The sequence below is a fragment of the Echiichthys vipera genome, assembly GCF_963691815.1.
Source record: "Echiichthys vipera genome assembly, chromosome: 16".
NCBI classification, from domain to species: domain Eukaryota; kingdom Metazoa; phylum Chordata; class Actinopteri; order Perciformes; family Trachinidae; genus Echiichthys; species Echiichthys vipera.
The window spans coordinates 25,761,353-25,784,817 of record NC_139841.1 but is presented as its reverse complement, the minus strand read 5'-3'; the positions used below and the strand labels follow the sequence as shown (position 1 = coordinate 25,784,817).

At 44.6% G+C, this 23,465-nt stretch overlaps 1 protein-coding gene across 1 annotated transcript; it reads right to left on the bottom strand.

The window, feature by feature from the left end:
- Window positions 1–918: 918 nt before the first annotated feature.
- dmgdh (dimethylglycine dehydrogenase) lies at window positions 919–22,567 on the bottom strand. Its single transcript, XM_083930062.1, has 16 exons — window positions 22,376–22,567; window positions 21,947–22,115; window positions 19,553–19,651; window positions 19,306–19,470; window positions 17,521–17,725; window positions 11,036–11,284; window positions 10,757–10,955; window positions 8,886–9,055; window positions 8,628–8,781; window positions 6,977–7,142; window positions 6,726–6,856; window positions 4,982–5,199; window positions 4,728–4,885; window positions 3,319–3,378; window positions 1,744–1,878; window positions 919–1,664 (listed from the first exon to the last, which is right to left on the bottom strand). Exons 1-16 carry the CDS (start codon window positions 22,495–22,497, stop codon window positions 1,452–1,454), a joined length of 2,613 nt encoding a protein of 870 aa, XP_083786188.1. The 5' UTR covers window positions 22,498–22,567; the 3' UTR covers window positions 919–1,451.
- Between the last annotated feature and the right edge of the window lie 898 nt (window positions 22,568–23,465).

Genomic DNA, 23,465 nt, shown 5'->3' with positions numbered 1-23,465 from the left:
GACATGCTGCTACATTTCACTGTGGTTTACTGTAACTGACTGAAGTACGAAATGCTGCTACACTCCACTGTGCCATACTGTCACTTAGTTCTGTAGGACATGCTGCTACATTTTTAACATTTTTAACACTGTTATCACTTATCGCTCCTTCTCACTTATTTAGTTTGTACTTATTTTATTTCAATCTGCTGCTAAACTGCACGCTGCGTATTGTTGTATATTGTATAAACCTACGCTTAACCACGACGTCTGTTGCACTCTGTCACACTTGGTTCATTGCTTGATTTATCTGACGTTAGCTTTATTTTGATTTGATTTATGTTTATGCTTATTGTTACTCTGATCCTTTTCCGCCTTTGTATCAAAACTGTTGCACAATAATTTCCCTCGGGATAAATAAAACTTGAATTCCTGGTTGATCCAATCAGGAAGTGCCAAAAACCACAGTTCTCTGAGTGTCCACTAGGGGCAGGTTTCATAACAGAGCAGTTTCTCATTGACCCCCCATGTTAAACAGGCCGTTTTCACAGCATCATTAAACCTGTTTAAGGCCTGGGACAAAGAAATAGTCCTTTAAACTGGGTGAACCGGGAACAACAGGCTTTAAAATAGGCATTTTAAAATGAAAAATAAACCCTAGAATAAGAACAAAGTCACATTTTATCACAAGATTAAATCATTTCTTGAATTTCTTGAAAAAACTGATGGATTTTATTTATGATTTCATTAGACCATTATTATTTTCTTTATTTTTCATGAATAAAATCAGGTGTTTTGTCCGACATTGGCTTAAACAAGTAACAAATAAAGACTTAAGAAACACAAACACCTCATACAAGACCGTGAGTGCATTGCTTTAATTATCAAGGTATTAATGTAAACCACTTAAATTACACAATCATTTAAAAAAAAACAGATTTATAAAACCATCTTTGTACAAGTTTGCACGCATCCTGTTTGTGTAACGGTAGGTAATTGTTCTTTAATTACCATTTATCACACTCTCAAAGTAGTTTGTATGACTTCAAAATGCAGCTGCATCATTTTTTCAATTAAAAATAAATGCAATATTCAGATTTTCAGGAATCAAGCAACCTTCACCAAACTGTTGACATGTAAAACATCCATTCAAAGTATTACAAAACGACGTTAATTACTCTTTCAGCACTGTAAGACATTGTGGTGCAACAGCCTGAAACGGACAGTTGTTGTTTCCCTGTTGCTCAAAAACACATTCATAAGATGCGTTAACCGCTCTCACATGAACTTCCTCCTCGTGAAGAGACAAAACAGGAAGAGGAAGTTGTGGAGAGGTGTGACTCTTTGTCCCTAAACTGGCCACAAACAGTTCTGTGCACGTATATTTTTTTTTATATAAGACTCTTTTTGTTGCATCACAGTAAAATCGTTCTTCATTGAGAGGGAGAACCTGATGGAGGACAGTCTGTGTTTTATGCTTTTCCCTTTGCCTTCTTCTGCAGCCGGGTCCGTGTGGGCTCAGTGAGGACTAACGGCTCCTGGATCACCATGGCGGGGTATTTCCTCCCCAGCAGCTCCACCTCCACCTTCTGGCCCACCGAGCACAGCTCCAGAGGCAGGTAGGCGAACGCCAGGCTCTGCTGGCTGCTGTAGCTGTACGCTCCGGATGTCGTGTTGCCGACCGCCTGAGGAGAAGGGACACCGGCTCGTGTGAGAACAACCGCAAAAATCGCCAAATTAAACTGAGCTTTCGCCGTTGCTTACCTTGCCGTTGTGCCAGATTGTCTCGTTGCCCTCAGGGTCGATATCATCCGTATCCAGGGTGATGTAAGAAAGCTTCCTCTTCAGGCCTTTGGCTTTGATCTCCTGAAGGGCTGCTTTGCCAATAAAGTCAGCGGGCTGACAAACAGAAGCAAACACCATTTAATCACGACTTATTCTTAGTTAGAGTGGAAATAAATCTTATGAACCTGGACATAAAACAATCGGAGAGCGTAAACTTCAAACAAGGAAAGCCCAATCTCATGTTATAGTGTTGTTAAAGTGTAATTCCGGCACAAAGTCATCCCATGGTCTTACACTCACTGGCCACTTTATTAGGTACACCTGCCCAACTGCTCAGAAACGCAAATTTCTAATCAGCCAATCACATGGCAGCAACTCCATGCATTCAGGAATGTAGACATGGTCAAGAGGATGTGCTGCAGTTCAAACCGAGCATCAGAACAGGGAAGAAAGGTGATTGAAGTGACTTTGAACGTGGCGTGGTTGTTGCTGCTCTGAGGATTTCAGAAACTGCTGATCTACTGGGATTTTCACGCACAACCATCTCTAGGGTTTTTTTTACAGAGAATGGCCCCAAAAAGAGAAAAGATCCAGTGAGCGGCAGTTCTGTGGGCGCAAATGCCTCGTTGATGTCAGAGGAGACAGGCCAGACTGGTTAGAGATGATAGAAAGGCAACAGTGACTCAAACATCCACTGGATCCAACAGAGGAATGCAGGAGAGCATCTGTGAACGCACAACACCGCCTACTTTCTAGCCGCAGCAGCAGACCACACTGACACTTTATTAAGCACCACGTGCATCTAATAAAGTGTCTGGTGAGTGTACATACATCAAATAAGCCATCTAGACAGTTTTTTCTTGTAACAACTATTAACGAAGAAATCCGGTAGGGTCGCTAACAGCTGGACGTGGCTAATAGTGATTAGCTCAGGGCAGTACAGTGAAGGCATTCAAAGGTCTTTTTTAACCACTAATGCTGCTGAAAATAACAGCAAACCTCTGCAGCAGCATGAGAAGAGTCCCTACACACAAAACAAAGCACCAATGGGCTCCTTCCTTTGGGAATCCATTTGAATGGACTTTACTATGAGAGGAGCTGGTACAGGGGCCAGTAGGTAAGTCTTTAAAACACCCTTTTAATAAACTCTGGCTTCACTAACTACATTGTTGGTGCTTTGTTTTGTGTGTAGGGACTCTTCTCATGCTGCTGCAGAGGTTTTCTGTTATTTTCAGCAGCATTAGTGGTTAAAAAAGACCTTTGAATGCCTTCACCGTACTGCCCCGAGCTAATCAGTGATAGCCACGTCCGGCTGTTAGCCACTCTACCTGGATTTCTCCGTTATTAGTTGTTACATGAAAAAAACTGTCTCAATGGCTTATTTGATGTATGTAAGTTCAGAAAAAAGACCATGGGATTATTTTGCGCCAGAATTACACTTTAATGCAGTGTGAATTTTCCCAGTTAGTAGCTCATTTGTCCGATTATTCTGACGCCACATGAATGCAGCACAATGTTCTCACAAAATGAAAACACTATGAGATGGACGGTTACCTTGTTCAGTTTGATGAAATAATCCAGGCCAGCCTCCAGAGGGTTGGTGTCACAGTTCATCTGTGAACATCGACACAAGTCTAACGTCAGCTACTTAAAAGGAAACATTTCCTACCAAGAGTTAGATGAGAACGCCTGTGTGGTAGGAACGAAGCTGCAGTCTGTTAGCTTAGCATAAAGAGTGAAAACAGAGGGTAACAGTTAGTCTTGCTTGGACCAAAAGGTGACAAAAATCTGGCTACCAGCATCTCTGAAGGACTGATAGCTATAACGATGTCTGCATCCACACGGATGAACGATTAGCTTATATAAAAACGGCAGATAGAACATTTATGAAGCACTTAATAAGCTTTTATTCATCATTACTCTTATTGATAACAACAAGAAGAAAACAGTTCAAAAGTAGCAGAGTCGTGCCGCACAGAGGCGAGGAAAGAGAGCATGAGATGTTGATTCCAGCAAGTACTCCCCACTTGACTTATTTATTCATTATATACAGTTCGATCGTGACGTCCTGTTAATTCAGATGGATCTGATTGGATGTCAGTGTTTCTATAGCTCTGAAAGGGATCCCAGTGATATCGTTTACCCCTGGGATTGTCGTTAAACAGCATCCTCTTGAGCTAGAACGATTTTTACAATGATGCATTCATAGAAATCGTTATGGTTCTTATTGTGGACAGCCCTAAAAGCTCGCGTATTAATATTTAAGAAAATAAATGTATTCATCCAAACAAAAACCGGAGTGTTCAAAGGACAATTGGGACAAACTGTTCCTTTAAAACCACTCAGTGCGTTTACATGCACGTCAGGAACCTGAAAATGTCCGTACCCCGGTTAAAGGAATAATCGGATTATTGAAGTTCCCCTCGTATAAATGAGAGGGGGTTGAATGGGAAAATGACGGAGTAACTCGACCTCCGGTGCAGTAGGTGGCGCTCCACTTACATGCAGCTGGACTGGTTACGGCTTTTTTCCCGGTTCACTGTTGTCAAGATCACAATCAAGGGGAAAATGGCCGACTATTTGAACAAATTATGACTGAAACGGGTCTTCCTGGTAGTGATGTTAGTTGCCATGGCGAAGTCCTCCCTCGGTTTAACAGGTATTGCTCTATTGTTGCTGTCTTTCACATCGTTTTCCGCACCGTTGCTTCCTAGTTTATTCTATTTCCGGGTCAAAAACCTCTGCCGTATGGAGCATACGCAGACGTAAAACCTGATAATACTCTGATAAAGCTGTTTACATGCGTGGTTAATCAGGGTACTGAAGGAGTTATTTAGGTCTAGTTTAGTGCAAACACACTGTAAAATATTCTACTGTGTTTGTGTGTGTGTGTGTGTGTGTGTGTGTGTGTGTGTGTCTGTGTGTGTGTCTGTGTGTGTCTGTGTGTGTGTGTGTGTGTGTACCTCAGCTCCCCAGCCTCTGAAGCCCTTTTCCAGTCGGAGCGAGTTCATGGCGTAGGTGCCAAAATTGCCGATGCCTTCGTCTTTCCCCGCCTCCATCATGGCCTGGTACACGGCCGCCATGTTCTTCTGCTCCATGTACATCTCCCAACCGAGCTCCCCTAAACACACACACACACACACACACACACACACAAATGTAGTAGAATATTTTCACAGAGCAACACAGCACATAAACGTCACACCATGTGCAGTACCTGTGTAGGAGATCCTGATGGCCCGGACAGGAAGGCCGGCCACCTGGACGGTCTTGCAGTGGAGGAATTTGAAGCCGGCGTCGCTCAAATCCTCATCCGTCAGCTTCTGAAGAACCTTACGGGAGTTTGGTCCTGCGATGCCTAGCACGCCAATACTGTCCGTCACGTTGGTGATGTCCACGTCATACCCGCCGTCTGCAGCTTCCGCCTCTATCCACCTGAGGAGGCGTTCACACAGAGGAAAGAGATTTAATATATTTCTTTTCCATAATAAGCCCTTTATTCACATATTGCCACATCCCAGCCAGGTGTGAGGAGTTTCACAGGGTGATGCCAAACTTTCTTCAGCTGTAGTGCGGTGCCATCACCACCAGAGGTCACTGCACAGCATGAATCTGTCTTCGCCGCTGCGGTACAGAGTCGGTTAGAGTGAATGTTTTACAGAGCTGCCTCCTGATTGGAGCAGACGGAGGGGAGTTGTGGATGACAGCTGCTGAGAGGTTTTAGGTTTCTGCCGTATAAAACGGACTGTGAGAGAGTTTTATTCAGCACAGCTTGAGGGTCAACTCTGGTCAGGGTGTGTGTGTGTGTGTGTGTGTGTGTGTGTGACTGAGAATCATGTACTTGGTGTTCTCTGAAAAATGAATATAGCCTGTTTGTGTGCAGTTTTGTGCATGTGGCATGAAAATGCTGCATCAAAACTGACATTTTTGGAGGTTTTTACACACCGCCTGTGTATTTATACCACTGCTGTGCTTGATGTGATCAACAGTTACATAGTTTAGAAAGGAAGTAGTGGAAAAGGTTGACAGTAGTTAGGTTTTCTATCTTGAATTGGACTACGGAGTTTCTGTTTCTGTTATCAGACTTTTATCAGAAATATATGAGAATTAAATATTGATGAGTTTCAACACCTGGTGTATTTCTTTTATATTTGACTGTGTCAAACGCTTATTAGGAGCATTTTAAGATTGCAAAAGGAAAGTGTCAAAATGCCAGAAAGGGGAGCGTTGCTTTAACTTTCTACTTGCTTCTTTATCACGTAGGAGGTTAAAAGCAAACTCTAACTATTTAGGGCTCACTCACACTGTCCTTCCGCACCAGGCCAAAACCGTTATTTCAGCTAAAGCCTAGTGCGATTGACCAGTGTGAGTGCACCTGCTCCGCGCATAATTGCGGTCAGCGGGCCGCCCATGGCCCGTCTGAGAGAGGTGGGCTTTTGTAGAGCGAGTTTCCACATGTACGAGCACGAGTGCGCGCACGTATACGAGCAGGAGCACGAGGCCTACGGCGGTTCTGACTTCATTTACGTGCACCTGTTTGGACATAGAAACTAGAAGGAGGGACCATGCACGGACATTTTACAACAACAACACTGGGGACGAAAGGTTCACGTTGGTGTGATGCGGAGGTGGAGTGTTTACTGCAGATTTGGTCGATGAAAAGATTCAAAAACACAGTCGACAAAAACTCAGAGGTCTACGGAAAGATTTGTAAACAAAGCGACGCATCGCGATGAAGTCAATCAATGCGTGTGACGTGTTACGGCGTGATGACGTATGGACAGCGAGAAGCATTTGCGCGAGGCCCAGGTAGTGTGAGTACAAACGGGCCTGGGCCGCGGGGGGAGAGGGAGGGGGGGACAAGTACCCTAAAGCCGGGGGCGCGGTGCGGAAGGACAGTGTGAGTGCGCCCTAAGTCAGCTACTGTTCGGCTGCTAACTTGAGTGTGTGGACAGTATTACCTGAGGTCATGGCCCTCTGATCCCGAGCCTGTGATGAGCAAGAACTCTCCCGGAGCCAGCTGGGTGATGGTGACCTCAGCAAAGACTCTCCCAGTGGGGGTCAACATGTGGCTGATGTTAGTAAGGCCCACCTGAAGAGTCACACACACACACACACACACACACACACACACACACACAGGTCAAAGTGATGATGAGTCACAGGGAAGCGTTCACACTGATGTTCATGAAGAGGTTTACAGGCGCTCTACCTTGGGCATGGTGTTGGCAAACAGGCGGTCCAACAGCTTCTGCGAGTCCTTCCCCTTCACCGTGAACTTGCCGAAAGGCGTCAAGTCGATCACTCCCACCTTCTCCATCACCAGCTTGCACTCTCTGCCGACAGGTCCGAACCAGTTGGTGCGTCGGAAACTGGGCCTGAGCACGGCGCAAAGATAAACGATAATGATGCTAACGATTGCTAACTTCTCCTCATCAACTTTTTTTTTTAATGGCTCTTTTTTATTTGCTTAAATGTACAGTTTAATGCAAAACTGATGTTAAAGGACATCATTCACCCAAACACTGCAGTTCTCCGAGTGTCCACTAGGGGCAGGTGTTCATAACAGAGCAGTTTCTCATTGACCCCCATGTTAAACAGGCCGTTTTCACAGCGTCATTAAACCTGTTTAAGGCCTGGTACAAAAAAATATTCTAGTCTGTGTGTTTACGTCATATCTCCATGACAACACTGAGAGGGGTGAATTTTTTTGTACCATGCTAGTTTTTATTTTGTTGGAGGTTAAAGTTTATGAATAATTAGGGGCGTGGCCTCTTGAGTGACCCTCACTTCTCCTCGGAGGTAAACGTCAGCCAGATGGACGTATGCCCCTCCCCCCAACGTCACATACATGCCCTTTTTTGGTAAGAGGAAATGAGGCGGAGTCAAAGTCTGACAAGATGGAGACTCCCGTAGGCGAGGACGACTGGATCAAGCTGAGAAAACCTCAACGTAGAGGCTATGTCCATTTTTTAATCTCTTTAAATTCCCCTGGGCTTGAAATCAGGTTGAGTTCACACAAAAGAGCCATGCCGAAAAAAGTCCAGCAAGATTACGACTAGGGCTTTAATATTTGCGCAAAGAGAAACCTCCACGTCTAAGAGAGGATGCAGCTACTGAGCGGACCGGTTGGTCTCTACACTCACAGGTTTGGCGAGAATCCAGAGACTCGCTGAGATTATCGCAGGAAATCCGTCACGGTGTGGTTTGTAAGTGATGTCACGGAGCATATATATTTAGAAAGGGAGACACATGGTGAAGATGGTTTTCTGCTTGTGTTGCTGAATGTTGGCAGCTGTTCTTTCTCAGCGTGCTATCTAAATGTCTAAATGGTTCTCTTGTGCTACTGCTGCTGCTGCTCAGAGTCGAACGATGTGTGGTGAGCTCGTCTCCGCACCGACTTAAGGAGTCGAGAGGAAGCTCTGTTTGAGAACATGTGTTGCCTCTTTGTGCCAAGAACATTGCGTCCGACAACATTTATTCTGCAAACATTTATTTATTTAAGCCTGCGTCTCCAGCAAACACGCTCACAGCTTCAAGAGCAGTCACTGGAGGCTGTTCTCCTTCTTCCGTCTTTCTCCGCGGTGATGAGAGGCTACCGTAAAAACAGGAAAGTGGGAGCTGTTGTGGCTTTGGGGCAGGAATGTGCGATGGTTGTTAATTAAAAGTGTTGCAACAGCAGTTTGCAATTAAATTAAAAAGCTGTTACTGAACACAAGCTAAAACAACAGTTTGGGAACATTTTGTTCAAATGTTGGCGTCTCGAAACGCTCGCCATTGTTCCGGTCTAAGGTCGTTATTGCGGACATCTTACCAATCAAACCAACAAAGACATTATCAGAGATGCTGTCTGGACGCCTTACTTGTATCCAACGTCATCTCCGGGTTTGTAGAACCAGTGAGGTTGTTCCCAGCCAGCGTGAAAGCCCATGGACGCTTTGTCCTTCAGCAGCTCGTAAACGCCGCTCTTTCGGTAGGTTGGTCGACCGGCGAAGCGCTCCTCCTTCGGGTAACCAACTGGAGAGACAGACAAGAGTAAAGGCGAGACCGTTTAGAGACGTTAAAATGAGAGAAGGTTATGTCCAATGAAGGTGCGATCGTCTGTCTTATGTTCTTCTTACCCACATTGTTGAAGCCGTAGGACTCTCGAGCTTTGGCGCACAAGAACGGCACGTCCGCCCATCTGCCGTAGCGGTTGGGGTCGCATTCGATCAGGTCGTAAGGTGGTTCTCCGTTCCTGATCCAGTCGCTCAAGAACTTACCGATACCGCCAGCATGGATGACGCCATACCTGAAGAAAAGTCCCAATCTTTTAACATGACGAATCAACCCTCTTGGAACTACTTCTATCTATCTACTAATTGTGTCATCACGACTTTTCAAGCGATTTCACTGAAATTTCCAATGTCATAATAAAATCATGAGAGTTTTTCTGTAACAGTGGCGTGCTCCTGTGATCTTGAGTGTTCGGTGTAAAGTGGTAAAGACGTAAGCCAGGCTTTTTCTCGTGTTAAAGTTAAATTTAAATCAAACATGTACATGAAGTTTTAGCGTAAGCTCAGTCGGGGAGGGGGCGATTTATCTTGCAGCTTGATTGAAATGCAAATAGTGAAGTTCAACAACGTGAGCATTGTCAACAACGCACGCTCTCTCCAGAAGAAGAAGCAAACGGGGTAGATTATACACGTGGAGGGGACTCCAGCTGTTGTGGTGCAAGAATGCAAACAAAGTCTTGGTCCTCTCGGGCTGTGGAAAAGAAGGGGAAATGTGGTGGAATTGAACAAGACAGAGCTGCAAGTCGGTGTTTAATTCGGCACAAAAAGCGATCAGACAGCACTTACTCCAGTGAGAAATCTTCATTTTTTGGTAACAGTTTGCCTGTCTTTCCCACGACCCTCTTCCACTAAAATTGTGCAGCTAACTTACAGAAGCTGGTCGCAAGTTAAGACGGCAACATAAAATGAAAGAGTTAAGAAAAGCACACAAATCCAGTTCGTCTCCATAGATTATATCGATGCCAAATTGACAAGAATACTGTCGACACATGACGTCTTTTATCCTGTGGTTGTAGAGTTGTTTGTTTTTTGCGGACATGCGGTCAGGGATTGTTAATATTTCATACTTAAAGGGAGTTTGGAGTTGTATTTTTCACCAGGATGGGAAATAACTTCAAAAAGAAATCTAGTCGTAGTCTTGCAAATAGTGACCCTGCAAAATCCCAAAGTCTTTACAGCATCTTCTAGTCTGTGAGGGGGGGAAAAATCATATTGTCAGTCTTTTAAAAGTCTTTTTAAAGTCTTCTAGTGCAGGGAGTCCCAACCTTTTTCTTAAGGGACCCATATTTTTACCATTGTAAACTTTGGGGACCCCCCTCCCCCCATGAAAATAAAAATAAAATAAGGAACATCATAATTTCTTTTACATGAAATACTTTATATTTCAGTTATTTAATAACAGCATGGGACAACGAGGAGAACCTGTGTATGATTACAACATATTTCTTCTTTTTTAACATATTAACACATTAATTAATTATTATAAAATTAAAAATATACATTCTGCTCTTATTTGATCCATTGCTTCTATGAAGCCAAACTCAATATAACTTTCTTGGTAGCGACTCTTTTTCTTTTTGACATTTTCTGCAGTCTCCTCTACCTGACGCTTCGCCATCTCTCCCTTAGCTCCACCTAGCAACGACTGCTGCACGTGAGGCGTTCAAGTCCCACACGCTCTGTTCCTCGTGATACAGGCCTATAACTTATTAATTTATCTAAAATTTGAAAGACACGAATAAATGTTTAATGTGGCCCTTGGATTTAGTTGATTTTGTCACATATATGAATTAAATGCTTAGCCTAAATATTTATTTAACATTTTAATTACATTAAAATTATTAAACCCCTTAAAATCAAGAGGGCTTCGCGACCCCCCCTGGATCTTTGACGCCCCCCAGGTTGGGAACCACTGATCTAGTGTATGGTAGACATACCCAAAGCCAATGGCTGTCCAGTAGTTGCGAGCTCCTTGGTGCGGTCCGACCGACGGCAGCAGGTCAGGGGTGTACGTGATCGGTCCAGACACGATGTTGATGATGTCCGCTTTCTTCAGCACAGGGACCATCTCCATGGCCATCTCAACGTGCTCCATTATCCTGTCAAGGTCCGACTCAAACAGCTCCTTACCGAAACCTGCAGCAGCCACACAGAGACGCAGGTGGTTAGCTTAAAGAAATGAAATGAAGATAAATCTGCATCCACGGCAGACAGACCTGGAGGCACTCCGTCTCTGACCCAGGAGTCCTGCAGCACCATCTTCTCCATCTTTTCATACGGGCCGAACAGCAGGCCATCTCTTTCCTGACGCAGGTAGTAAGAGCCCTCCAGGTCCCTGATGACGGCCAGCTCCTTCTCCAGAGCCTTCACCTCCGGCACCGTCGCCGTCACCACGTACTGGTGGTGCACGGGGATGGTGGGGTGTTCGAACCCGATCATCTTGCCCACCTCCCTGGCCCAGAAACCTTAAAAACAACAGAGATGGTATTACAAATCAGCAAACAGGATAAAGTCGGCTCTGCTACGTGGGTTAAATTGGAATTAGTTCGATGAAAATAGTTTGAAACTGCCCTTTTACACATTAGGCTACAGCAAGGAGCCGGTTAGCTTAGCATAAAGACTGGAAACAGGGGCAAACAGCTAGCCTGTCTCTGTCAAAGTGTAACAAGATCTGCCGACCAGCAGCTGTAAATGTTATTCATCTGATTCCTTTATTGTTTTGTAATCAGTACGAAAACTGAAGTTAACGAAAAACGACACATTTTGTGAACTACGGACAGAGCCTTCTCATGTCCCCTGCATTCAGTCTTGATTCAAAGCTAAGCTAACTGCCTGCTAGCTGTTGATACCACTGCTGCTGAGTGGTATCGACTTCATCTCACTCTTGGCAAGAAAGCAAACAAGCTCATTTGTCACTGTACTAGTCTGTTGGCAAACGTACAGTTACAGTATGTTCTCAGCAGCCTCAGCTGTTTCACTGGAGCTTCAGTAAAAGAGTTTACGTGTCCTGGTGGACGCACTGAGTCTGATGAATGGATCTGTTTGTAAGTACGGAGCTACACCCCCACCTGTGACGCCCCTCTTTCCATATTTGTAAGGAGAAGTGAACATTTTGTTTTCTCGTTGTCAGAAACGACTCAGCAACAGAACAAGATCAGACTTTCACTGTACCTGAGAACAGACGGACCAAAAACACAGGAGATTTGAGGTCCCTCACACTTCCTTTAGCTGTATTTTGGACGTCTGAGTTCGGTCCACTGAAGGGGTGTAGTGACGCCAAGTGAGTCTTTTTTTATGTTTACCAAACCTCCAATATTGATGTCCATTGGACCTCCGTGTGAGGGCTATTTATAGTCCAAATGTGGTCGTTTGTTGACGTTTTTTCAACATAAAATTTAGAATAATTCTAGACTACTTCTATAAAAACAATAATAACAACAACATGGCACTTTTCTAGGGTCACAGACCTTACGGCCGCCATTCACAACTACGACCTCCACTGCAAACATTGAGCATTCAGACGAAGCATGGTGGGTGAAGTTTCTTGCCCAAGGGATCGAACCGCCGACACGCCGAACATGGGACCACCCGCTCAACCAACAGTAGCCATAGCAACAGGTGGTTTGCTGCTAGCAGAGGCGCTAACATTAGCTTGTTGCTCCTGACCTGCATCTTCTTGCTCTCTAGTGTTTGACTGTCGGAGAGTTCAGTCATAATAAGGTGGGATAGGCTACCGTGAAAATTATTTTACACAAATTGCATTTCCAAATTAATTAAAAAACTGATAAATGCAAAAATACATATGTAAATAAATAAATAACTTGATTATTCAAAATAAACCAGTAAAAGAAAAACAGGAAAATGTAAAATAACAAATAAAAACATCATGTTAATTTCCTGCAGCAGTCATAGACGTCCAAAAAAAGATCTCAGGTCAAAGGTCGAATGATGAACGTCAATATGACGTCCAAGTTGGGTCGTGGTTGGTCCAACGTCCAATGTTTAGCGGGTAATACGACTTTCATAAATGCATGCACTTATTTGTGATAGGCTTCATGCGTTCCTTTACACTAAGACTGTCCAAGAATGGCATGTAATTCGTCAGCTGGTGTGATCACTCATCACACTCATCTTCAACCCCTTGTCCCTAACAGGGTGGCGGGGGGGCTGGAGCCGATCCCAGCTGACATCCGGCGTGAGGTGGGGTTCACCCTGGACAGGACGCCAGTCTATCACAGGACACATAGAGACGAACAGAGACAGACAACCATTCAAACTCACATTCACACCTACGGGCAATTTACCTACACCTGACACGTGCATGTCTTTTGGACTATGGGAGGAAGAAGGGCCTCAGCCGGGATTCAAACCAGGAACCCTCTTCCTGTGAGGCGACAGTGCTAACCACCACACCACTGTGTTTAATTAAAAAATGACAGTTCACCCAAATTACAGAAAAAAACAAACGGACAAAACCCCCAAACATATTCTGTGACCATTTCTGAATCTACGTTGTTTTATAATTTGGCCGATCTTCCCCTTGAATGGGAACGTTTTTAGCACTTTTTCTTTAGGGATTATAGGTTGAGATTTAAAAGTGTAAAATGTAAACACTCAGAAATAATCCTCAAAGCAATTTCAGTCAAAAACAACTGGACTGGTTATTTGTCTAGGAAGACGTTTCACCTCTCATCCAAGAGGCTTCATCAGTTCATGTACGCATCTGACCAGGCTAGGATAATGATGTAGTTGAATGAAAAGTTAAATGTACAGCACATTCTGCTGCATCACCGCGGGCCAGATGTCTTCTCTAGCGGCACCTGGTCTCTTTGTGCACAGGTTATCATTTTGTTAGCCTCAAGGTTTAACGGTCGTGTCCATTATGTAACAGCAGCAGGAAGAAATCTGTAAAATTGCTCCACTGTGTTCCCCTGCTGGTTCATAAATGAACAGCCACACAGCAAATATGATGTGTTGCGAGTGTCTCAGTGGGACATGTGACCTAAACAAAGATCAATGTGGACTTTGTGCCGAATCAGCTGCTGTGACTTGGGAGCGCGAGGAGCGTGAGGACTGCAGGGGCACTCGGACCTGTCGATCTCCGCTCATTACAAACACAAATTCAACTCGCATTTAAATAAATCCTCACTTGCAATCCATTCATTTTAAGACGAGGCTTCTTTACAGCTAAGTCTACAGCATATTGACACTGCAGTGTTTGCTCTTTATATTTGGACAGCGCTCCATATGTGAACTTTATCTCACGGTGAGGGACGGGGGGGAGCGCATACACACAGCATCCAGATAAGATCCCAGTTTAGGCAGGAGCTGGGCTGCAGAGGAGCATGTTTACCACCCTCCTGTGCACAGGGCCGACGCTCTGAGGTGCGCATGTGCAGCCAGCTACGGCTACACCACCAAGAGCTTCCCTGTCTGAGGCCGTACGGTCTACATGGATTCAAACCTTTACCTCATGAAGAGCGCCCCTGTCTGAGGCCGTACGGTCTACATGGATTCAAACCTTTACCTCATGAAGAGCGCCCCTGTCTGAGGCCGTACGGTCTACATGGATTCAAACCTTTACCTCATGAAGAGCGCCCCCGTCTGAGGCCGTACGGTCTACATGGATTCAAACCTTTACCTCATGAAGAGTGCCCCTGTCTGAGGCCGTACGGTCTACATGGATTCAAACCTTTACCTCATGAAGAGCGCCCCTGTCTGAGGCCGTACGGTCTACATGGATTCAAACCTTTACCTCATGAAGAGCGCCCCTGTCTGAGGCCGTACGGTCTACATGGATTCAAACCTTTACCTCATGAACCGCGCCCCTGTCTGAGGCCGTACTGTCTACATGGATTCAAACCTTTACCTCATGAAGAGCACCCCTGTCTGAGGCTGTACGGTCTACATGGATTCAAACCTTTACCTCATAACGAGCGCCCCTGTAATAATCCCAAGCACTCTTCATGAGGTAAAGGTTTGTGTCGTTCACATTCAGTTTGTTTCCAAAGGTGAATTTCCCACTGCTGTTTGAGCAGCAGAGAATTGTACAGGTTCTTCCCGACTTCCTTGACATCGTTGTTAAAAGTGATGCCGATAAAAAGTAAAGGTATAAGTAGAGAAGGATCACTTCTAATGATAGCTCAGATTCCATTGCACGCATACTGCAGGGAGACGCCACTGCAGCAATGGAGGCTTATTCACATCTGGTACTTCACCAGATTCGTCTTTATTATTAACAGTGTTACACGGATTCCAGTCAGCGGGAACCACTAGGGTAAAGCGTTGACGTCATGTATTGGTTTGTAGACCTGAAAAGTGCAGATTACCCTTTAAACAATGGTCAAAACAGGGCTGATAATGTGCAAACTGATCCTGTGGGGTCACATTCTAGGGAACATTTAACCTTTAACCTTAAATTTGTCTTTTATTGGGGAAAAAGTGGCTACGTCGAAGACTATAAGACAGTTTAAATAGTGAACAAAATGTATATGATATGTGTTGGCTGGACATTAGAAGTGGTTCGACTCAGTGGAGGCAGCAGTAGAATGAGAGAGCAGAGAGAAAGTTTGTGTTGATCAAGCTCATCACAACAGCTGCTTGTAAGTAAGTTAATCTAAACAATAGAAGGAGGGCAACACTTTAAAAATAAAGACTGAGGTTCCCTGCTGTTTCTTGGGAGCTCCTTGCAAGCTTGGATTTATTATGGGGCTTATATCTGCAGCCCAGCCTCTGTGTCCAATCTTTAAATCACAAAAACGAACCCTGTACGTCTGTACTCCAGTGACACATTCAATATCAATAATAAAAACTGGTATGTAAGTCCAGAAAATGTTAAATCAGCTTACTGTTGGACACAAAACTCATGCAAAAAAACACCAGTTTGATATTTCAGCCCCGGGATACAAAAAGCAGCAAAGTGCTAAAAACAAAGGAGGTGTGGAAGTGCTGCCGCTTCAACATTGGATGAAAAGTGAACTGTTGGCCTGTTTGGATTGGCTGTCGGACACAGTGAAGGCCAGCAGGACCCGCGACATAACTGGCTTCAACCGGAGTACAGAATGTGCAAATTCAGGGGTGGACGTACGGAGCAGCAAGAAGATGTGAATGAGCTGAAGACGATTTGTTCTTTTAGTTTTATGGTTACGGTTTAATGCTTGTGGGTTTAGGCTCTTAGAGCATTTTAAGGGTCAAAGTGTAACATGTACACATATCGGTATTTTTCAATGGTTGCACTGCAGTTCATTCATTTATATTCTATGTGTTAGTTCATTTTAAAATGTTACTGCAGAGAAAGAGGTGCAATAAACACGACCTACATATTGCCACGTTACGCCATCTCCTCTTTCAAAGGAGGACAGAAAAACATTGATAAACAAGCAACAGCCGCAGGCATGAAAGGAGTCTTTGCCAACAAAATCCCCCCAGAACTGGTATGACCCGGCTCAAACAGAAAAACTAAATCATCTGAACTCTGCAAGCAGTGGTCTGTGTGGGCAAAGGTCTCCTGCTATAGCGTGTCCACAGATAACACGGTTTATAGAGCAGTGACTATGGGAAATGTCTGCATTGTGTCTTAATCACCAGATATTGTGAGAAATACCGCAACACAGTCACATTTTAGCACGGGACTTTTCCACATTCCTATACCTTAGAAGGAAATGTGTATGGATTGGTTTGTGTATGAGCCTCTAGTTGTTGCACGTCTGTAAAAAAAGAAAACTACTTGTACTCGAACTAAAGGTCCGTCCACGCGATAGAAGATGACCCTTTTCTTCTCCGTCAGTCTTTAAAAGTTTTCCGTCCACGCGGACTCGCCTCAAGAAATATCTGCGTCCACACGAAACCAGTGAAATCGGCTAAAAACGCTGTAGTACCCATGCCAGGCCTGGGTGTGGCGCTGTAACTGCCACAGAAATACACCAGCGGAGAAGAAGAGACGCTGCGTATAACCATAATACAAACATTGCAGACTTTGAGAGCAAATGTGTCGACTGTTTCTGGTGTAAGTGGAGACTTTGGTGCTGTTCTGGACTCTGATGCACCGATCACTCTGCAGTTAGTGTCCTCACTGAGCAGAGGGTGCTGCTGGGAGCCCCTTCCCCGTCCCAAAGCACTCCCAGGCGCCACTTTCTCACTACGTTTAGAGACTTTTCACAGCTTCTTAGAACTGGATTTAGAAAAAGAGGATAGAGAGCAGTTTAGCTCCTTATTCAGAGCATCAGGGAAAAGGGAGAAATCTGTGCTCGGCCTAATTCATTCCTATGCATGTGGCTCAGAGTCCAGTTCAGTAAACAGTCTGTGGGTCCGTCTCTGTCCTCTCACGCAGCAGCACTGTTGTTCTTATGTGACACCGCGGGGTTAGAGGTAGGAGGTGGGGCGATGACGCCATCCTTTAACAAAGTCTGAGGTTTCGCCGTCCAGACGACAACGCCACGAGGGGCTTTTTTCAAATCTTCCCACTCTGATACCCAGTTTCAAAAGATCCCGTTCCCAAGCTCCGATAACGCCAACTGCTCGGGATGGTTGGACAAAACGGTACGAAAGTTGTGCTGTTACAGGAAAACGCATTTCCGAGTGGACGGGCCCTAAAGCAGACTTTGACACGACAACTTTTAAACGTTTTAAGCCTTGAACTGCACTGAAGATCAAAGCAGGATCAACTTTTGTGCATTTGGAATACGAATGCTCCAGAACAAACCTGTTGCATTGACGATGCGATTGGCGCGGATGGTCCCGTGAGGAGTCTGGACGTCCCACTTGCCGTCAGCGGTCGGGGTGAGGCCGGTCACCGGGGCTGGGTTGTAGATCTGGGCGCCGTACATACGGGCACCAGCAGCCAGAGCCATGGTCAGAGAGTAAGGGTCAATGTGGCCGTCTCCTGGGGTGTACAGACCCGCCAGCACCTGAAGATATGCGGAGAAACGTTCATATAAACAATGAGAAAAGTGATTCTTGACCTGCCATTTTGTTTTTAAAGTTCACTATACATATATACAACAACATTATCAACAAATGTTCTATTCTTTTTATGGTTTATTTAATCTAAAGGGGTTCATCCACTTGGGATCATGAATGTTCTGAGCGGATTTCATGATAATCTGCCAAATGTTTGGTTTTTATGTGTGAGATTTGACTTTTTAGCTTCCTGTGAATGAAGCAAAATGCAAAAATGGAAATGCCTTTTCCATCTGAGGAGCGTGAATCCTCGAGAAAGTGCCGTTACATTTCATACCAGTCTTCAGATCTGGACAATTCTTCTGAGCAAAGAGTAAAAATCGGTCTTGTGGTGGTGCCGGACAAAAGGACCGGGAATAATCTTCTGGAGATCATGAATGTTCTTTGCTAAATGAACGCTCACCTGTCTAATGTTTGATGATTTGAGGAGGTTTTGTGTGTGAAAAATTGACATTTGGACCCGAGGATGAAAGAGAAACCTTAGTAGTGGTAGAGAAAGACAAAGGGACAGGGGATAATCTTCTGGGGATCATGAATATTCATAGCTAAACTCATGTAAACCTTTCAAAAAGTTTACGATTTGGATGTTTTTTGCGTGGTTGTTGACATTTTAGGCCTTCTGAGATAAATGCAAGAAGACAACTGGGAGGTCTGAAGTGGAAATGGTTCTTCCTCTGAGGAGCACGAATGCTTGAGACTTTGCTGGTGAATTTCACGGTTAACTCTTGTACACAAACGGTAATTTCAGCCTTGCGGTGCTGCTAGGAGAAAGATCAGGAACTCACTAAAATCAGAAGGCGTAATCTTCTGGGGATCATGAATACTTGCAGAAAAACTCTGACCTTGAGGGCGCACTCACACTGTCCTTCTGCACCGCGCCCCGGGCTTTAGGGTCCTTGTCCCCCCCCTCCCTCTCCCCCCGCGCCCCAGCCCGTTTGTACTCACACTACCTGGGCCTCGCGCAAATGCTTCTTGCTGCCTATACGTCATCACGCCTTAACACGTCACACACATTGATGACGTCATGGCGATGCGTCGCTTTGTTTACAGATCTTTCCGTAGACCTCGGAGTTTTTGTGCGTCTTGTCGACTGTTTTTGAATCTTTTCATCGACCAAATCTGCAGTAAACACTCCACCTCCGCATCACACCAACGTGAACCTTTCACCGCCATTGTTGTTGTTGTTAAATGTCCGCGCATGGTCCCTCCTTCTTTTTTCTACGTCCGAACAGGCGCACGTAAATGACATCAGAACCGCCGTAGGCCTCGTGCTCGTACATTTGCAAACGCGCTCTACTAAAGCCCACCTCTCTCAGACGGGCCGTGGACGACCAGCTGGCCGCAGTTATGCGCGGAGCGGGTGCACTCACACTGGTCAAACGCACTAGGCTTGATCCGTAAAACCTGTTTTGGCCCGGTGCGGAAGGACAGTGTGAGTGCGCCCTTAATCTACCTTACACTTCGTATTGGAAAGTTTTTGATAGAGATGAAGACAAGAATAACACCTCTGATATTTGTTCGCACAGACCTTGTCTATGTTGAGCAGAGGGAAGAGTTCGTGGACTTTCTCCGGCCCGATGAAGTACTGTTCCGTCACGTGCCAATGTGTGCGAGTCATCTGGTACCTCATCTCGTCCACGCGAGCCGCCGTCGACGCGATACGAACGCTGCCGGGCTGATGAAAGCCAACGACCTGCGGATACAAAAAGACAACGGCGTGAGCACGGAAACACAACACGTCGTCGACAAAGTGAAGATGAGCGATGGGACCTCACCTGTCCAGTTTCAGCCTCCAGCCTCTCGTATAATTTAATGCTGTCGTAGTGGACCTTTTTGAGGTTGATGCCTGGATGGTAATATGTCGTCAAACCAGCCTGAGAGAAGGAAACACACACCATGATGAGAAAACACATCCATGTCGTAGATCAGGGCTGCCCAACCCTGCTCCTGGAGGGCCACTGTCCTGCATGTTTTAGGTTTCTCTCTGCTCCAACACACCTGAGTCAAATTATTTGCTCGTTATCAAGCAGCTGAAGCTCGTCACAGGTTCAAAACTCTTTAAACTCAAGCGTGTTGGAGCAGGGAGGAACCTAAAACATGCAGGACAGTGGCCCTCCAGGAGCAGGGTTGAGCACCCACGTCCTAGACACTTTAACTTGAAGCTGATTGTTATTTCAGTGGAAAAAAGCTTTAAAAACATCACATTTAAAGTGTAATTCTGACACATCTGACAAGTATCGCTCAACAATACTTATCTAACAAACAAAAAGAAGAAAACGTTCCAGATTCCAGCGTCTTAAATGTGAATATTGTCTGGTTTCCTTCCTCCTTGATGACAGGAAACTTCAATTTACATTCAAGACGAACATGTTTCACACGTTTCTGACACATTATACACCACACAACTAATCAAATCAAGGAAATAATAATCGTTAATTGCAGTCGGATTTTATATAAACACATAATACAATCAAACATTAGTTATTAGACCTTAATGTGTAATAATGGTCATCACTCCATGGTATTTTTCAGCACTTATATACATCAAATAAGCCATCGAGACAATTTTATTCATGTATAAACTATAAACGGAGAAGTCTGGTAGAGTCGCTAACAGCCGAATGTGGCTAACACTGATTAGCTCGGGGCAGCACGCTGAAGGTATTCAAAGGTCTTGTTTAACCACTAATGCTGCTGAAAATAACAGCAAACCTCTGCAGCAGCATGAGAAGAGTCCCTACACACAAAACAAAGCACCAATGGGCTCCTTCCTTTGGGATTGACTTTGGTAATCCACTTGAATGGACTTTACTATGAGAGGAGCTGGTACAGGGGCCAGTAGGTAAGTCTTTAAAACACTCTTTTAATAAACTCTGGGTTCACTAACTACGCTGTTGGTGCTTTGTTTTCTGTGTAGGGACTCTTCTCATGCTGCTGCAGAGGTTTGCTGTTATTTTCAGCAGAATTAGTGGTTAAAAAAGACCTTTGAATGCCTTCACCGTACTGCCCCGAGCTAATCAGAGTTAGCCACGACCGGCTGTTAGCGACACTCTGCGATTTCTCCAGTAATAGTTTATACAAAAAAACTGTCTTGGTGGCTTATTGTGCAAGTGTCGGAAAAGACCATGGGGTGATTTTTGACGTAATTACACTTTACGCACTTTAACAGTATCGTAAAACATCCCATGCATCTAAAATCCCCCTACACAGTCAGAGCGCAGCCCCCTTTCATCCAAATACACGCTGTAGAAACTCCAGATAAAGAGAGTAACATAATAAGAGTAAGTCTCCCCCTCAGACGTGTCAAACGTGTATTAATAGCATCACGGGAAAGTGAATGAGGGACGCTGGAGATAAGTAAGTGGGTCAAGACCTGAGATGCCTTGAAGACTCGTAACAGCTGCTCTCGTGGACACGACTGAACCACACCAACACTAGTTTCACTACATGAGGCTGTGGAGGAAGAAGCTCTCCGTATTTAACAGCAATAAATGTCTGATTGAGAGAATGCTTGAGTTGACACGCTGTAAACCCATGTTTCATAACTGCTTTTGGAAAAAATGCACATTTAAAGCAAATAGGGTCAAAATTATTGGTCAATTAAATCATATTTCAAGCAAAAATGCCAGTTTTTCTCTAGTTTCAGCGTCTAAATTGCGAGGATTCTGCCAGTTAGTCAGTTAGTGGATGAAATTAAAATGAATCTGTCATGTTTCAGTCATTTGTCACCTAAAAATACCAAAACGTTCTCTGATCCCAGCTTCTCAAACGGGAGGATTTGCTGCTTTTCTTTGTTGTAAATGACACAGAATTAAATATACTAGGCTGATCTCGGTTTTGGACTCTTGGTCGGACAAAAACAAACACTATTATGGAGAAAAACACAAAATCAGCATATTAATCATAAGGTTATAACTATTTTATGTGACGGGAAACTGAATATATTTAATCAAATGAAACAATTTGATGACATAACTTAGATATTAAGTATATTGTGACTATTTTATGGACCAAAAATAATAAATAATGGTGTTTTTTTCACATGTTTGGAACAGATCACCCGGGTCCTCCATGATAAAAAAAAAAAAAAACACTTCTCCATTTACGACCTTTGTCCACATTTACAGTCACTGTCTGCAATAAACAAAAGGAGGCTTTGGTGGACGTACAGCGTGCCAGGTGGACCCGGCAGTCAGCTCGGATTTCTCCAGCAGCACCACATCCTTCATGCCCCCTTTGGCCAGGTGATAGGCCACGCTGACCCCCACACATCCCCCACCGATGATGACGGTGTCCGCGGTGTCTTTCCACCTCTTCCTCAGAGCTGAGGACGCGTCGCTGGAATAACAGAAAAGGGCAGAGAACAGGTGAATGAACAGCTCCAACAGGCAGCACGCATCAGCTTACACGGCTGTCATACCTGCATATCAGAGCCGAGGGAGCACCCTGAACCTTTCTGCACCAATTGGTCCGAATTGCGCAGCTTTTACGCACATCAGACGCACTGCGCGTTGATTGGAGCGCTCATTTAGGACAAAGTGCCCGAGAAGAAGCGTGTTAAATATAAATGTCCAGCGCACATGAGACACAAAACTCACCTTTCTTCTGCATGTTTTCTTGAAGTGCAGCAGATGGTCCTCAGAGGACGCAGAGAACTCCCTCCACACGCGGCCAAATCTCTCCGCAAACGACTGTTGATGAGGTTCAATATCCGCGACATAATTGAGGTGATTAATTTAAAAAAAAACTATACATGCAACTTAAAGCATAACCAGCCCCCTCTTCCTCTCTCTCTCTCTCTCTCTCTCTCTCTGTGGACCCTTTCACTGCCGTGCGTGTGGCCACAAATATCCCACTTTTGCACTGACAGCAGTGTTGGCACGCCCACAGGTCGAAGTCAGCGCGAAACTTTACCCAGATCAACCCTCAGACATGTTAACACTTTGAGTGCCATGGACCCACATGTAGGCCAGAGAGCCCCTGGACACACATAAATGATTTTAATACATTTTTATTTATTTATTCTGCCTACAGCCGTGCAACCGAGGTGTAATGTTCATGGTGTTTCTTACTCAGCTCTTTTTATTTAGCCCCAATCTTCTGGGGATCATGAATATTCAAAGCTAAATTCATGTGAACCTTTCAAATATTTTAGGATTTGGAGGTTTTATTGAGCGGAGTTGACATTTTAGGTCTCCTGAGGCAAATGCAAGAAGAAAACTGGGAGGTCTGAGGTGGAAATGGCTCTTCCTCTGAGCTGAGGAGCACGAGCGCTCGAGACTTTGCTGGTAAATTTCACAGATTCAAGATTCAAGAAGCTTTATTTATTTATCCAGAGGGAAATGATTGTGCAACAGTTTCAATACAAAGATGGGAAAGGGTCAGAGTGACAATAGCTAACATAAATCCAATAAAAGTAAAGTTTCTCATCTCATCTCATCTTCAGCCTCTTATCCGGGGTCGGGTCGCGGGGGCAGCAGCTTTAGCAGGGGACCCCAAACTTCCCTTTCCCGGGCCACATTAACCAGCTCTAACTAAGCTTACTTCAAATAAATCAAACAATGACTAAATGTGACAGAGTGCAAGGGACATTGTGGTTAAGCTCAGGTTTATACAATATACAACAATACGCAGCGTGCAGTTTAGCAGCATGTTGAAATAAAATAAGTACAAACTAAATAAGTGAGA